This window comes from Salvelinus sp. IW2-2015, unplaced genomic scaffold (assembly GCF_002910315.2).
Source record: "Salvelinus sp. IW2-2015 unplaced genomic scaffold, ASM291031v2 Un_scaffold2595, whole genome shotgun sequence".
Classification (NCBI taxonomy): domain Eukaryota; kingdom Metazoa; phylum Chordata; class Actinopteri; order Salmoniformes; family Salmonidae; genus Salvelinus; species Salvelinus sp. IW2-2015.
Genome location: NW_019943903.1, coordinates 64,955 through 80,603, shown reverse-complemented (window position 1 = coordinate 80,603; position 15,649 = coordinate 64,955). Strand labels below are relative to the sequence as shown.

At 42.4% G+C, this 15,649-nt stretch overlaps 1 protein-coding gene across 1 annotated transcript in view; it reads right to left on the bottom strand.

Moving 5' to 3' along the window:
• The window catches only part of LOC112074347 (catenin delta-2-like), a 19,716-nt gene extending 10,727 nt beyond the window's left edge, over positions 1 to 8,989 (bottom strand). The window contains exons 1-2 of the mRNA XM_070440480.1: positions 8,849 to 8,989; positions 2,294 to 2,297 (exon numbers count right to left, since the gene is read on the bottom strand). Of these exons, the coding sequence (XP_070296581.1) occupies positions 2,294 to 2,297; positions 8,849 to 8,989 (145 nt within the window). The remainder of the gene's footprint in view (positions 1 to 2,293; positions 2,298 to 8,848) is intronic.
• Between the last annotated feature and the right edge of the window lie 6,660 nt (positions 8,990 to 15,649).

The following is a 15,649-nucleotide window of genomic DNA, read 5'->3' as shown; positions in this document are numbered from 1 at the left end:
ATTGTCCCAAGGTTATTAGCCAGACCACAGACAGGGTGACACTTTTCATTTTTTTTGTGGACTTTCTGTCTCCTCCTGGCTTCTTTCTTTTCTTCCTCTATCTGTCTTCGTATTTCTACCCAATTTTTCTCTTCTACCTTTATCCTGTCACCTCTGTTCAAAAAGGGAGGAAATTAAAGGGAATTAAAATTCTGTTGTTTTACCCTCTGGAGTTTGTTTACCTTGTTGTTTACCTTGGAGTTGGGCTTATCCTGCTTGTTTACGCTCGGATTTGTTTACCTGTGGAGTTGTTTACCTGGTGAGTTGTTTTACCTGTGGAGTTGTGTTCTACATGTTTGTTTAACCTCTGTGGAGTTTGTCTTACCTTGTGGAGTTGTTTTAACTTTGTTTGGTTACCTCTGGGAATTGTTTACCTGCTGAGTTGTTTATATGTTTGTTTACTGTGGAAGTTGTGTTTACCTGTTGGTTTACCTTGTGGAGTTGCTTACTGTTGTATCTTACCTCTGGGGTTGTTTCACCTGTTGTTTACCTCTGGAAGATGTTTAACCTGTTGTTTTACCTCTGGAGTTGCTTTACGCTGTTGTTTTTAACCTGTGGAGTTGTTCACCTAGTTGTTTAACATCTGTGAGTCTGTTTTAACCTGTTGTTCTTAACCTCTGGTTGCTCTTAGCCTGTTGTTTGCTCGTGACGTTAAACCTGTTGTTACCTTGGAGAGGTATTTGTTTATCTGGTTGGTGTACCTCTGGATTCTCCCTGGCGTGTTACTCTAGTTAAATGGTTTTACCTCTGGAGTTGTTCTACCCTGTTGTTTACTTCTGGAGTTGTTTTTACCTGTTGTTTACCTTTGTGTTGTTTACTGGTGTGTTTTCCCTCAGGGTTTTACATTGTGTTTTAACCTCTGGAGTTGTTTACTGTTTGTTTTACTCTGCGGAGTTTGTTTACCTGTTGTTTCTTCTGAGTTCGTTTACCTGGCTGTTTACCTCTGAGTTGTTACTACACTTGGAGTTGTGTTTACCTGCTGTTTTACCTCTGGAGTTGTTTATGTTTATTTTACCTCTGAATCGTTTACCTGTTGTTTACCTTGTAGTTCATTTACCTTGTTGTTGCTTGGAGCTTTTGTCACTGCTGTTTTTAGCCCCTTTGGAGTTGGGTGGGAAGGTGTAATACCTGTTTTGCCTCCTGGAGTTGTGTACCTCTTTGTTTCCGCTGATTTTGTTTACTTGTTAGTTGTTTACCTGTTGTGGTATCCTCCTGGAGTTGTTACCTCGTTGTTTATTCTCTGGAGTTGCTTTTACACTGTTGTTTACCTCTGGAGTTGTTTTTACCCTGTTGTTGTACATCTGGAGTGTCTTACCTCTGGTAGTTGTTTTTTACAGGTAAACAACAGGTAAACAACTCCAGAGGTAAACAACAGGTAAACATCTCCAGAGGTAAACAACAGGTAAACAACCCCAGAGGTAAACAACAGGTAAACAACTCCACAGGTAAACAACAGGTAAACAACTCCACAGGTAAACAACATATAAACAACTCCACAGGTAAACAATTCCAGAGGTAAACAACAAGTAAACAACTCCACAGGTAAACAACTCCAGAGGTAAACAACATGTAAACAACTCCACAGGTAAACAACTCCACAGGTAAACAACTCCACAGGTAAACAAATCCAGAGGTAAACAACAGGTAAACAACTCCAGAGGTAAACAACAGGTAAACAACTCCAGAGGTAAACAACAGATTTAATTCCCTTTAATTTCCCTTTTTGAACAGAGTGACAGGATAAAGGTAGAGAAAGAAAGTGAGTATGAAATAGAAAGACAGAATAGAGGAAGAAAGAAAGAGAGACCAGGAGGACAGAAAGTCCACAAAAAGAATGAAAAGTGTCACCCTGTCTGTGTCTGCTAATAACTTGACAATGGCCATTGGCCCAAGTGCTTGCCAATCAATCATTATTACTGGGGAGACACCAGAGCTCTCCTATGATTGGGCAGACAGCAGAGATGGGTGGGATGTTAGACAATGATTAAGAAATGCCATTTAGAGAGACTGCGCTGCAGCAACCTTGAGAAGGTAGCCATGCACAAAGCTGTTTATCTACTATTGAAATGATGGACACACACACAAACACACACAAACACAACACACACACACACACACACACACACACACACACAAACACCTTGCTGTCAATGTCGTTGCTGCCCAAAGCGGTCTGTATGACGTAGAGGAGAGCGTCTGTCAGTCCGTCACACTCTCTCATCCTCCTCCTGGCCTCCTCTCCTGCAGAACTCACGTTCCTGAAACACAGAAGGATGTGGACAGGTCAGACAGTGTGTGGGATCTGACACAAACGTGACTCTCTATAACATTGGGAATGATTTTATACGAAGAATCAAGCCAGAATAAAAGTCGGTGTGTTATTGATAATGTGTGTATCTGCGTGCCACATTATGTGCATGCAAACCTGCATGTATGTGTGTACGAGTGTCAGTATCTGTCTCAGCCAGGTACCCATGGGGCTGAAGCCGTCTGAAACACGCACCATGCAATCTCCCATTGGATAATAATACACAATACATATATTACCTGGCTCTGGTTACAGCACGTTCAGAGCCTAATCAATTGTAACATTTCATTCAATACAATTCCCAGATGACAGAGGCAGAAATGTATATATTTGCCAGAGTAACACATCTCCCTCTCTCTTCAAAGTGGAATATTCATAAAGGCATTAGCAACATGTCATTGAAGCTGTATTGATCATTCTGGGTATAAATGCTCCATGCTGTTCATTTTCTTTATGATTTTGGGTATATTGGCTTATTAAATATTCAACATCGCTGGCAGCCACTGTTTTGACTTCCTACTCATGAATGTTTTGATTTTGACAAAACCTCTACTTATGAATGCTATGTATTTAACTTCTGTGTGTTACAGTATGCACCAAGCAAGTTTCCTTCAWTTGAAAGCTTGCTATTTCCACAGGCTACTTCATAACAAGGGTTTTCGAGACAAGGCAGAAGGGTGAGTTGTGGGTCAGGTTAGGGGGGGAGAAGAGGGGACAGGGGTATGCAGGACAGGGAAGATGGTCCTGTATGTACACTATATATTACAAAAGCTTGTGGACAACCGCTAATGGGGATCCTAATAAAATACCAACATTTGTGGATTTGGCTATTTCAGCCACACCCATTGCTGACAGGTGTATAACATCGAGCACACAGCCATGCAATCTCCATAGACAAACATTGGCAGTAGAATGGCCTTACTGAAGAGCTCAGTGACTATCAACATGACACTGTCATAGGATGCCACCATTCCAACAAGTCAGTTCGAGATGTTTGACGAGCAGGTGTCCGCATACCTTTGGTCATGTAGTGTATGAATGAATTAAGCCATTTATCAGTCAGGAAAATGAAGTGAGAGCAGAATCCATCATCCTATCAGAGTGTACTGAAGCCAATCATGTGTCTCAGTTATTAGCAGACAGACAGTCAGCTCTGGGCTTTGTGTTAACACTAAAGCTCAAGTCATCTCCTCTGCTCTCTGAATATCAAACATACGTATTATCAGGGTTGGGAGTAACGGATTACATGTAATACGTTACATGTTAGGGATTACAAAAAAACGGTAACTGYAATCCGTTACGTTACCAGCTAAAATATTGTAATCAGATTACAGATACTTTTGAGAAACTAGATGATTACCTTAAGGATTAATTATAAATTCAGAAAGGATGTTTGCGAAAAAAAATCTTTGACACTGTTTTCTCAATTACATTCAAATCAGCATTTTAAAAAGGTGCAAGTTTAAGTTTGTTCCACCTGAGTGAGTCTGACCTCAAGTCAGAGACCACTATGATGACACACCAAATGTGTTTGATTGATTGCAGGGAAAGAGCAGGAATWGGTTTTTGTAGGCTACAGTCCAAGCTATGTCTTCCAATGGTGTGACTGCTGTCGGCATCCAAAKATTATCCAACTTGAATAAACGCTTGGAGGTCAGGACGACAGCAGTGGTGTAGTCTACGACGATACGGATATCACTTATTATTGATATCTACATAGCGTATTGATGTGAATCACACTGCTGCTCTCATTTAGCTATTTGCACCTTATGAATTGTGGTTGTTGTGGATGGCTGTTCACAAATCTAAATGTGTATTTAAACCCAATAATAGTTCAATTCAAGAAGTTTAAGCTGCCTATCAATCATTGTTTTTGAAACCAGTGGACAGCCAGTGAAAAATGCGTTCTTGCAACAGCTGCATAGTGCGGATCCAAGCCTATGGAATAAAAGTGGGGCTTTTTTTTTCTTCAGTAGTGCTCAAAGCATGCCATTCCATGACCGCAGCATTTATTTTCACCCTGAATCAATGAGCCCAATCAGTCTTCCATGACAACAAAATCATAAACAACAGAGTAGGGCTGGCTAATTAGTCCTTCGTTTTGGGGTCAAAGTCAGGTAAAACTATTTGGCTAATCTATACTTCCATATTTCCAAGTCCTATTCTTGAAGATCAAGGGGTATAACATTTATTGGAATGACTGGAATTCTGATAGACTTTAGTTTTTAATGTAAAGATATAATTTTATCATATTATTATATGTAGTAGAAAGCGATGGGTTAGCAGAAGCCTACATAACCAACCCATAACGTAAAATGTAACATCCATATATGGCCAGCTATGTAAACTTTAACATGGATTTATCCTGCAATAGATGTCGTTCAATTGGTAACATGCATTTTTCTCTTCTTCTAATGACTTTAAGGGTGAAAGTAATCTAAAAGTAAYTGGATGTAATCAGATTACGTTACTGAGTTTGGGTAATCCAAAAGTTATGTTACTGATTATAATTTTGGACAGGTAACTAATAACTGTAACGGATTACATTTGGAAAGTAACCATGCCAACCCTGCATATTATACAGTAGAATACAGACTCATAGACGCACTCTGGTCTCGCTGTCAACCGACACGTTAGTTCTGCCTGATTTAAACTCTGATATCAATATCAATTCACTTCAAGTACATTATTGGGATTCATCTGAAATAAGTCTGACACCTTGTTTTGATCATTTACGAATGAAACTGTATGCACTCACTAACTGTAAGTCACTCTGGATGAGAGCGTCTGCTATATTACTAAAATCTACAGTACATATGCTGATTCATCAACCCGATCAACCTCAAACCTTATTCATATTCAAACACTCACATTTGATTATTCAAATACTCTATCATTGCTATGCAACAGTCTTGTTTTTGAGCAGAGATGGGTTATAAACAGTGTGTTTCCATTCATAGCCAGCTTGGTGTGTGCGTGGGAAGACATCTAGTTTAATTGAAGCTGTAAGGATACACGCACGCACGCACGCACGCACGCACACACACACACACTTTTAATACAGCAGAGAGGACACAGCCCTGGTCTCACCCTCTCTCCTTCTGCTGTGGGTTGGTTGTCAATAGAGCCTATCATGAGATCCACCAGGAGTAAGACACGTAGACCATTGTCTAAACTTTCATTAACATGGCTGCAGAGCTGTCATAGTTCAGAGTTCACACTGATTTAGTCACGTCTCAAGTGCTAATTATGATCCCCCTAGGAGCATGGGCCAAAGCTTGCTGATTCCTGGTTTAATGAAAGGTTGAGAAACAATGTTGAGGAATATGGTGGTGTGGAATGTGTAATAAGCTAGAAACAGACTCTAACGTGACATATTMAGCCAACGTCCCAATCTGATATATGACACTTTCACTATGGTAGAGAGACAATAGAGAGGCTCGATTTCTGTAGAAGCACTYTGTGACACCTGCTGTTGTTAAAAAGGGCTCTATTAATACATTTGATTGATTGATTGACAATACTGGCAGAGTCTGATCCACAGGCACACTGTCTAAATTACACCGCTATCAACTGAGAGAGAGAGGGAGGAATAGAGAAAGGGGAGAGAAGAGAGAGAGAGAGGGGAGAGAGGAGAGAGAGGAGAGAGAAAGGGGGGAGAGAGAGAGAAAAATAGAGAAAGGGGAGAGAGGAGAGAGAGAGAGAAATAGAGAAAGGGGCGAGAGGAAGAGAGAGAAAAAGAGAAGGGGAGAAGGGGCGAGAGGAGAGAGAGGGGAGAGAAGAGAGAAATAGAGAAAGGGAGAGGGGCGAAGAGAGAGAGAGAGGGGAGAGAGAGAGAAAATAGAGAAAGGGGAGAGGGGGCGAGAGAGAGAGAGAGGGGAGAGAGAGAGAAAATAGAGAAAGGGGAGAGGGGCGAGAGAGAGAGAGAGGGAGAGAGAGAGACCAATAGAGAAAGGGGAGAGGGCGAGAGAGAGAGAGAGAGAGGGGAGAGAGAGAGAAAAGAGAGAAAGGGGACAGGGGCGAGAGGGGGAGAGGGAGAGAGAGAGAGAGAGAGAGAGAGAGAGAGAGAGAAGAGAGATAGAGGAGAGATAGAGAAGAGAGAGAGAGAGAGAGAATGAAGGAAGAGGAGAGAGAGAAGAGAGAAAGAGGGAAAGAGAATGAAGAGGGAAGGGAGGGTGAGAAGAGAGAGAGAGGATAGATGATGGGAGAGAGGCAAGAGGGAGAGAGAATGAGAGAGAGAGAGAGAGAGAGAGAGAGAGGAGAGAGAGAGAGAGAGAGAGAGAGAGAGAGAGACAGAGAGAGAGAGAGAGAGAGAGAGAGAGAGAGAGAGAGAGAGAGAGAGAGAGAGAGAGAGAGAGAGAGAGAGAGAGAGAGAGAAGAGAGAGAGAGAGAAGAGAGAGAGAGAGAAGAGAAGAGAGAGAGAAAGAGAGAAAGAGAGAGAGAGGTCATGATCAGATGAACTCCTGCATTTCTTTGCATGTTCTTCAAAAAGATAGATTTAGAGTTAGATAAACTTGGATTTATTTGTCAGGAACATATACAGGATGCTACCCTCTACAACATAACCTTCACTATGTCACCAGGACATATACAGGATACTACCCTCCAGTCCAAATCAAAACTCAAAACCTACACCCTGATTTTGGACGGAATTACGGAATCAATCAAGATTATTATTCCAACGCTATACAGCAAATGCTCTGGAAAACAAAAGAAACMTGAAAACACCATCCAACCTGGAACTGAGTGAGTAATGTTAAGTCTGAAGCAAAATTCTATTTCCAAAAGCCAAGAACAAAAATGCATTACATTACTTTATAAGGGGCGGCAGGGTAGCCTAGTGGTTAGAGCGTTGGACTAGTAACCGAAAGGTTGCAAGTTCAAATCCCCGAGCTCACAAGGTACAAATCTGTCGTTCTGCCCCTGAACAGGCAGTTAACCCACTGTTCCTAGGCCGTCATTGAAAATAAGAATTTGTTCTTAACTGACTTGCCTAGTAAAWTAAAAAAAATAAGGACTGAAGGCTAAATTAATGCTGCCAAGCTTGATACAACTTCAATTAGCACTGATGTGTCAAGTGAGAGGTGTCAAAGCCCTTTAGCCCAACAATGGCAGGAGAGTGGAACAGTCTACTCCAACCAAATGGAGAGGCCTTAGAAGCTCCCGCTGTTCAGAGGTAATTCAAATAGAGTACCCTGTGCATGTTAAGAATGATAAGGCAAGAAAATATCACAAAATGAAGCGACACTTTTTGCTGACTCAGCAACCTCATCTTCCAAATCAAATCAAATCAAATCTTAGTGGTCACATGCACATGGTTAGCAGACGTTAATGCGAGTGTAGCGAAATGCTTGTGCTTCTAGTTCCGACCGTGTAGTAATATCTAACAAGTAATCTAACAATTTCACAACAACTACCTTATACACACAAGTGTAAAGGAATGATTAAGAATATGTGCATATAAATATATGGATGAGCGATGGCCCGAACGGCATAGGCAAGATGCAGTAGATGGATTAGAGTACAGTATATACATATGAGATGAGTAATGTAAACATTATATGAAGTGGCATTGTTTAAGTGACTAGTGATACATTTATTACATCAAATTATAAATTATTAAAGTGGCTAGAGATTGACTCTGTATGTTGGCAGCAGCCCCTCAATGTTAGTGATGGCTGTTTAACAGTCTGATGGCCTTGAGATAGAAGCTGTTTTTCAGTCTCTCAGTCTCTCGTTGTCTTTCAGTCTCTTTGATGCACCCTGTACTGACCTCGCCTTCTGGATGATAGCGGGGTGAACAGGCAGTGGCACGGGTGGTTGTTGTCCTTGRTGATCTTTATGGCCTTCCAGTGACATCAGGTGGTGTAGGTGTCCTGGAGGACAGGTAGTTTGCCCCCGGTGATGCGTTGTGCAGACCTCACTATCCTCTGGAGAGCCTTACGGTTGTGGGCGGAGCAGTTGCCGTACCAGGCAGTGATACAGGCCGACAGGATGCTCTCGATTGTGCATCTGTAAAAGTTTGCGAGTGTTTTTGGAGGCAAGCCATATTTCTTCAGCCTCCTGAGGTTGGCTGTTGCTCCTTCTTCACCACGCTGTCTGTGTGGGTAGACCATTTCAGTTTGTCCATGATGTGTACGCCGAGGAACTAAAAACTTTCCACCTTCTCCACTACTGTCCCGTCAATGTGGATAAGGGGGTGCTGCCTCTGCTGTTTCCTGAAGTCCACGATCAGCTCCTTTGTTTGGTTGACGTTGATTGAGAGGTTGACGTTGATTGACACCACACTCCAAGTGCCCTCACCTCCTCCCTGTAGGCCGTCTCGTCATTGTTGGTAATCAAGCCTACCACTGTAGTATTGTCTGCAAACTTGATGATTGAGTTGGAGGCGTGCATGGCCACGCAGTCTTGGGTGAACAGGGAGTACAGGAGAGGGCTGAGAACGCACCCTTGTGGGGCCCCCGTGTTGAGGATCAGCGAGGTGGAGATGTTGTTTCCTACCCTCACCACCTGGGGGCGGCCCGTCAGAAAGTCCAGGACCCAGTTGCACAGGGCGGGGTCGAGATCCAGGGTCTCGAGATTATTGACGAGTTTGGAGGGTACTATGTTGTTGAATGCTGAGCTGTAATCGATTAACAGCATTCTTACATAGGTATTCCTCTTGTCCAGATGGGTTAGGGCAGTGTGCAGTGTGATTGCGATTGCGTCGTCTGTGGACCTATTGGGGTGGTAGGCAAATTGGAGTGGGTCTAGGGTGTCAGGTAGGGTGGAGGTGATATGATCCTTGACTAGTCTCTCAAAGCACTTCATGATGACGGAAGTGAGCTCTACGGGGCGATAGACGTTTAGCTCAGTTCACCTTAGCTTTCTTGGGAAAAGGAACAATGGTGACCCTCTTGAAGCATTTGGGAACAGCAGACAGGGATAGGGATTGATTGAATATGTCCATAAACACACCAGCCAGCTGGTCTGCGCATGCTCTGAGGACACGGCTAGGGATGCCGTCGAGGTTTAACAGGTTTAAATGTTTTACTCCCGTTAGCTGCGGTGAAGGAAAGTCCACAGGTTTTGATAGCGGGCCGTGTCAGTGGCACTGTATTGTCCTCAAAGCGAGAAAATAAGTTGTTTAGTTGGTCTAGAGGCAAGACATCGGTGTCCGCGACTGGGCTGGTTTTCTTTTTGTAGTCTGTGATTGACTGYAGACCCTGCCACATTCCTCTTGTGTCTGAGCCGTTGAATTGCGACTCTACTTTGTCTTTATACTGACGCTTAGCTTGTTTGATTGCCTTGCGGAGGGAATAGCTACACTGTTTGTATTCGGTTATGTTTCCGGTCGCCTTGCCATGATTAAAAGCAGTGGTTCGCGCTTTCAGTTCTGCACGAATGCTGCCATCAATCCACGGTTTCTGGTTGGGGAAGATTTTAATATTCACCATGGATACCACATCACCGATGCACTTGCTTATAAACTCGCTCACCGAATCAGCGTATATATCAATGTTATCGTCCGATGCTATTCGGAACATATCCCACAAACAATCCCCTGACATGGCACAGTGCTATATTAACACACTACCCCTCTTTTAAGAGAGGGGGTGTTAACGAGGGGTGGAAACTCAGGATACTAGACAACGAAGACTCTGAGTCAGCTAATATAAATCTCTACAAGTCTGGAACAGTATTGGTACAGGGCAACACCAAACAGTGTCAGATGGACTTTCACATAATCAAAGATTTAGCCCAGCAGGAGAAGCTCTCCCCTGAGAAAGACACCCACCCCGAGAGGGTTGACCAGACCTCTTCATTATACAACCCCACAGATGAGGAACCCCAAGCGGAAAGTCAACCTCCCAGCACAGAGTACCACCCCCTCAATGAAATGAAGGATACATCTACCCAGCTGGAGGTAAGGCAGGTGGAGTTGGAACAGCAGATGATTACATTCCAGTCAGCACAGATCTAGACAACAGTCCAGCACAACAACACCCCTTAACCAGACGAGGAGAGCTGGAGGTGGAGAGAGACATATCTGCACTCTGCACTGTGGTGAGACAACTTCAACAATATAAAAAGCAAGTGCAGGAGAAGAACAGAGCACTAGAGGAGAGAATCAGACTGCTGGAGGAGAGGGTGAGGGGGATGGCATGTGACAGGGAACAACCCACTAGAGAGGTGGCCACCCCCGCAGAGAAGCCAGCAGAACAGCCCACCTCAGCTCCCAACAAGTCTTGACACCACAGCAGAACAGTCCACACCAGACCCTGACCATAGCGTCAACATCACAGCAGAACAGACAAATGAAGAACCCCAAGCCCAGGGGATCTCACCCCCTCTGAACACCCCACTGTCAGACACCCTGATAGCCCTCCTGACAACCCCCCACACCCACTGAGGACATRCACAAGACACAGATTTTACTCCTTATTGACTCAAATGGGAAATATATACAAGAAAAAAAACGTTTTCCCAAACACAGAGTGTCTAAACTCTGGTGTCCAAACACCCAGCGCGCCCTAGACCTTCTGTCTGAGGACCAACTAGGTTCACCCAGCCACATAATAATACACACAGGCACAAACCACCTGAGGGACCAGCAGGAAAGGGTGGCCACAGCACTGAAGGGAGTGATTGAGAAAACTTCCTCTACAAGTGGTCATCTCCACCTCGCTACCACGAAAAGACTTCCACCCTGCTACCATACAGCGGGTAAACGCAAGTATTTCCCGTGACTGTGCCTCAAAACCAAATGTTTTCCTGGCCCACCACTCCACCCTGGACGATCTGAGAGACAAGGCAAGATGGGCATTCTATGCCATCAAAAGGAACTTTTGAATTCGACATACCAACTAGGATCTGGCTAAAAATACTTCAAATCGGTTATAGAACCCATTGCCCTTTATGGTTGTGAGGTCTGGGGTCCGCTCACCAACCAAGAATTCACAAAATGGGACAAACACCAAATTGAGACTCCGAATACAGAATTCTGTAAAAATATCCTTTGTGTACTAACGTAAAACACCAAATAATGCATGCAGAGCAGAAATAGGCCGACACCGGCTAATTATCAAATTCCAGAAAATAGACACTACATGGAAGCGATTTCCAAACCTTCCATAACAAAAACATCACCTACAGAGAGATGAACCTGGAGAAGAGCCCCCTAAGCAAGCTGGTCCTTGGGCTCTGTTCACAAACACAAACACAAACACACCCCACAGAGCCCCAGGACAGCAGCACAATTCGACTCAACCAAGTCATGAGAAAACAAAAAGATAATTACTTGACACATGGGAAGGAATTAACAAAAAAACAGAACAAACTAGAATGCTATTTGGCCCTAAACAGAGAGTACACAGTGGCAGAATACCTGACCACTGTGACTGACCCAAAYTTAAGGAAAGCTTTGACTATGTACAGACTCAGTGAGCATAGCCTTGCTAWTGAGAAAGGCCGCCGTAGGCAGACMTGGCTCTCAAGAGAAGACAGGCTATGTGCACACTGCCCACAAAATGAGGTGGAAACTGAGCTGCACTTCCTAACCTCCTGCCMAATGTATGACCATATTAGAGASACATATTTCCCTCAGATTACACAGATCMACAAAGAATTTGAAAACAAAYCCAATTTTGATAAACTCCCATATCTACTGGGTGAAATACCACAGTGTGCATCACAGCAGCAAGATTTGTGACCTGTTGCCACAAGAAAAGGGCAACCAGTGAAGAACAAACACCATTGTAAATACAACCCATATTTATGCTTATTTATTTCCCTTTTTGTACTTTAACCATTTGTACATGGTTACAACACTGTGTATATACATAATATGACATTTGTAATGTCTTTATTCTTTTGGAACTTCTGTGTGTGAAATGTTTACTGTAAATTTTTATTGTTTATATTACTTTTGTATATTATCTACCTCACTTGCTTTGGCGATGTTAACATATGTTTCCCAAGCCAATAAAGCCCCTTAAATTGAATAGAACTGAATTGAATTGAGAGAGAGAGAGAGAGAGAAATAGAGAAAGGGGAGTGAGGAGAGAGAGCGTGAGAGATTACATAGCGGAGAGATTACATAGCGGAGAAGGTATGGTGGGATTCGAAGTGGTCTGTGATCTGTTTGTTAACTTGGCTTTCAAAAACCTTGGAAAGGCAGGGTAGGATAGATATAGGACTGTAGCAGTTTGGGTCTAGAGTGTCTCCCCCTTTGAGGAGGGGGATGACCGCGGCAGCTTTCCAATCTTTGGGGATCTCAGACGATACGAAAGAGAGGTTGAACAGTTGATAATTTTAGAAAGAGAGGGTCCAGATTGTCTAGCCCGGCTGATTTGTAGGGGTCCACATTTTTCAGCTCTTTCAGAACATCAGCTATCTGGATTTGGGTGAAGGAGAAGTGGGGGAGGTTTGGGCAAGTTGCTGTGGGAGATGCAGGGCTGTTGAACAGGGTAGGGGTGGCCAGGTGGAAAGCATGGCCAGCCATAGAAAAATGCTTATTGAAATTCTCAATTATCGTGGATTTATCGGTGGTGACAGTGTTTCCTAGCCTCAGTGCAGTGGGCAGCTGGGAGGAGGTGCTCTTATTCTCCATGGACTTTACTGTGTCCCGGAACCTTTTGGAGTTTGTGCTGCAGGATGCAAATTTCTGTTTGAAAAAGCTAGCTTTTGCTTTCCTAACTGCCTGTGTATATTGGTTCCTAACTTCCCTGAAAAGTTGCATATCGCGGGGATGTTTTTGTGCTGGTCAAGGGCAGTCAGGTCTGGAGTGAACCACGGGCTGTATCTGTTCTTGGTTCGTCTACTGACGGAATGAGGTCAATATCCTTCCAGGATTCCCGGGCCAGGTCGATTAAAAAGGCCTGCTAGCTGAAGTGTTTTAGGGAGCATTTAGGGAGTGTCTGACAGACCAACCATCCTGCACTTGTCCTCTATGCCATTGTTATTGCCCATTGTATGGTTATTTTGACCCTTGATTATTGTTCTTACTGTTGTCCAGATGAAAATATTGATTACTATTATTTTAATTAAGTTAATATTGTAAATCTCCAAAGTACGCTTTGGCAATATGTAGATTGTTACGTCATGCCATTAAAGCCTCTTGAATTGAGAGGGAGAGAGGGTAAAAGAGAGAATAGAGAGAGGGGAGAGAGAGAGAGATAATGTCATTGACATTTAAAATGTATATTATTTTGAAACTTGTGTGAGTGTAATATTTACTGTTCACTTTTTATTGTACATGTCACTTTTGTTTATCCATTTTACTTGCTTTGGCAATGTAAACATATGTTTCCCATGCCAATAAAGCCTCTTGAATTGAAAACGTCATTCTTGCAACCATTTTACATCAGTACTACAACTACTATCATCATTACCACTACTACCACCACCACCATCACTAAACTGCTATCATACCATTACCACCATACCACTACCATTTGGAATGATAAACAACAATAATAATAGTAATAACAATAAGAGTAATAATAACTAAGTTACTGCTTACTTATGCAGATGTTATTTATTCAGTGTCCCTAGGCTATGGCAGGCAAATACATATTTGGCTGCAAGAGGAGCCATTGCTCCTTTGCCCATGAGTATTTTTAGTTTTTCCTCTGGGTTTAGTAAGTAAAATTTGGAATAAATGTAGTCATTATTGTGAATAATAATCTCTTGTGAGGAATTATTTATCACAGTAAAGGAAAAAGTGCATCTCTGTTCTACCTCCTCCCTGTCAGGCAGTGGACCACATACACGTCCTCTCTTTGGGTAGCCATGTCTTTTTATGTCTGCGTTTTCATATGCCATCGGTGGTCACTCCAGCTGTACTTGGTAAGGAATCTGTCCTCTGCTTCGTATCTCTGAACAGAGTAGAGATAATCAGCAATTTCAATTCTCTGTTTAGGGTCAGATAGCAAGTCAGGCTTTGGGATTTTGTTTTCGGTTTTCCAATTGTTGTATAATATGAGTCCTTGATTGTCATATGGTTGTTTGATTGTTATATGATTCTTTCTTTAATGAAGTGTGAGGCTGGTGTTCAGCTTGGTTGGTGAAGAGTCCAACACCAGCTGACTGAAGAGGGCTCTGGTTTTGGGATCAGACTCTTGGTTTGAAAAGTGCTTTAAATTGCAGACTCGAATTTTGGACTTGAATTTATATGTAGCCAAATTTGAAATGATTTTTCTGTATTTTATTATTACTGAAAAGCGGCCCAATTCTGCCCTACATGCGTTAGTTGGTGTATTTCTCTGGACTTGTAGAATTTTCCGACAAAAATTCTGCATGTAGGGCTTCAATTGAGTTTGTCCCACATTTTAAAGTCCAGTTTTATTGAGTGGCCCCCAAAACCTCACCTTCCGTAAAGAGCTATTGGTAGGATTACACTGTCAATATTTTGGTCCAATTCTAATTGGGATGTTGATTTTGAATAATTATTTTTATTGACTACAAATGCTCCTCTGCGGGCTTTTTCTTTGAGTGCATTCACTGCCATATTAAAGGAGAATGGTCCAAACATGTCTGCTAATTCATTGATATAAATGTTGAAAAGATTTTGGATTCAAAACTACAGCCTTGTCTCACACCTCGACATTGTGAAAATAATTAGTTCTTTTGGTTTTGATTATTTTTTGCACACTTGTTTTCTGTGTACATACATTTTATTAAGTCATACACCTTACCACCAAGCCACTTTGGAGAATTTGTAGAATAGCCCTTCGTGCCAAATAGAAATCAAATGCTTTTTTAAAGTCAATAAAGCAAGGCAAAGATTTTGCCCTCTTTTTTTGGTGGATGTGTTTTATTAAGAAAGTGTGTGTAAGGTGTATATAATGGTCCGTAGTGCGATGGTTGTGGACGTGTTTATTCATTAGTGTGTGTAAAGTGTGTATATATGGTCCCGTAGTGCGATGGTTAGGAGAAAGCCAATTTGACTTTAGTTATATAAACATTTAATATTGTAAGAAGGTTTTGAATTCTTGAATTCAAAATGCTACAGAGAAACCTTTCCAAGTTACTTGTTATACGCAAATTCCCCTGTAATATTGGGTCTGATTTGTTACACCTTTTGTGATAGGGGAGATGAAAGCCCTGGTTCCAGACATCAGGGAAGCAGCCAACGTTAAACCATGTTGAACAATTTAAGCAAAGCATTTTGCCAACATCAGGTGTGCTGTTTTTCAGCATTTCATTTCTGATGTTGTCTAGACACAACCTTATTTGATTTAATAGATTTGGAGATTTTCATTTAGGTCTTGTTGGGTATTGGGTAATCTAATGGATTTTGGTTGTTTTTAATGACGATTA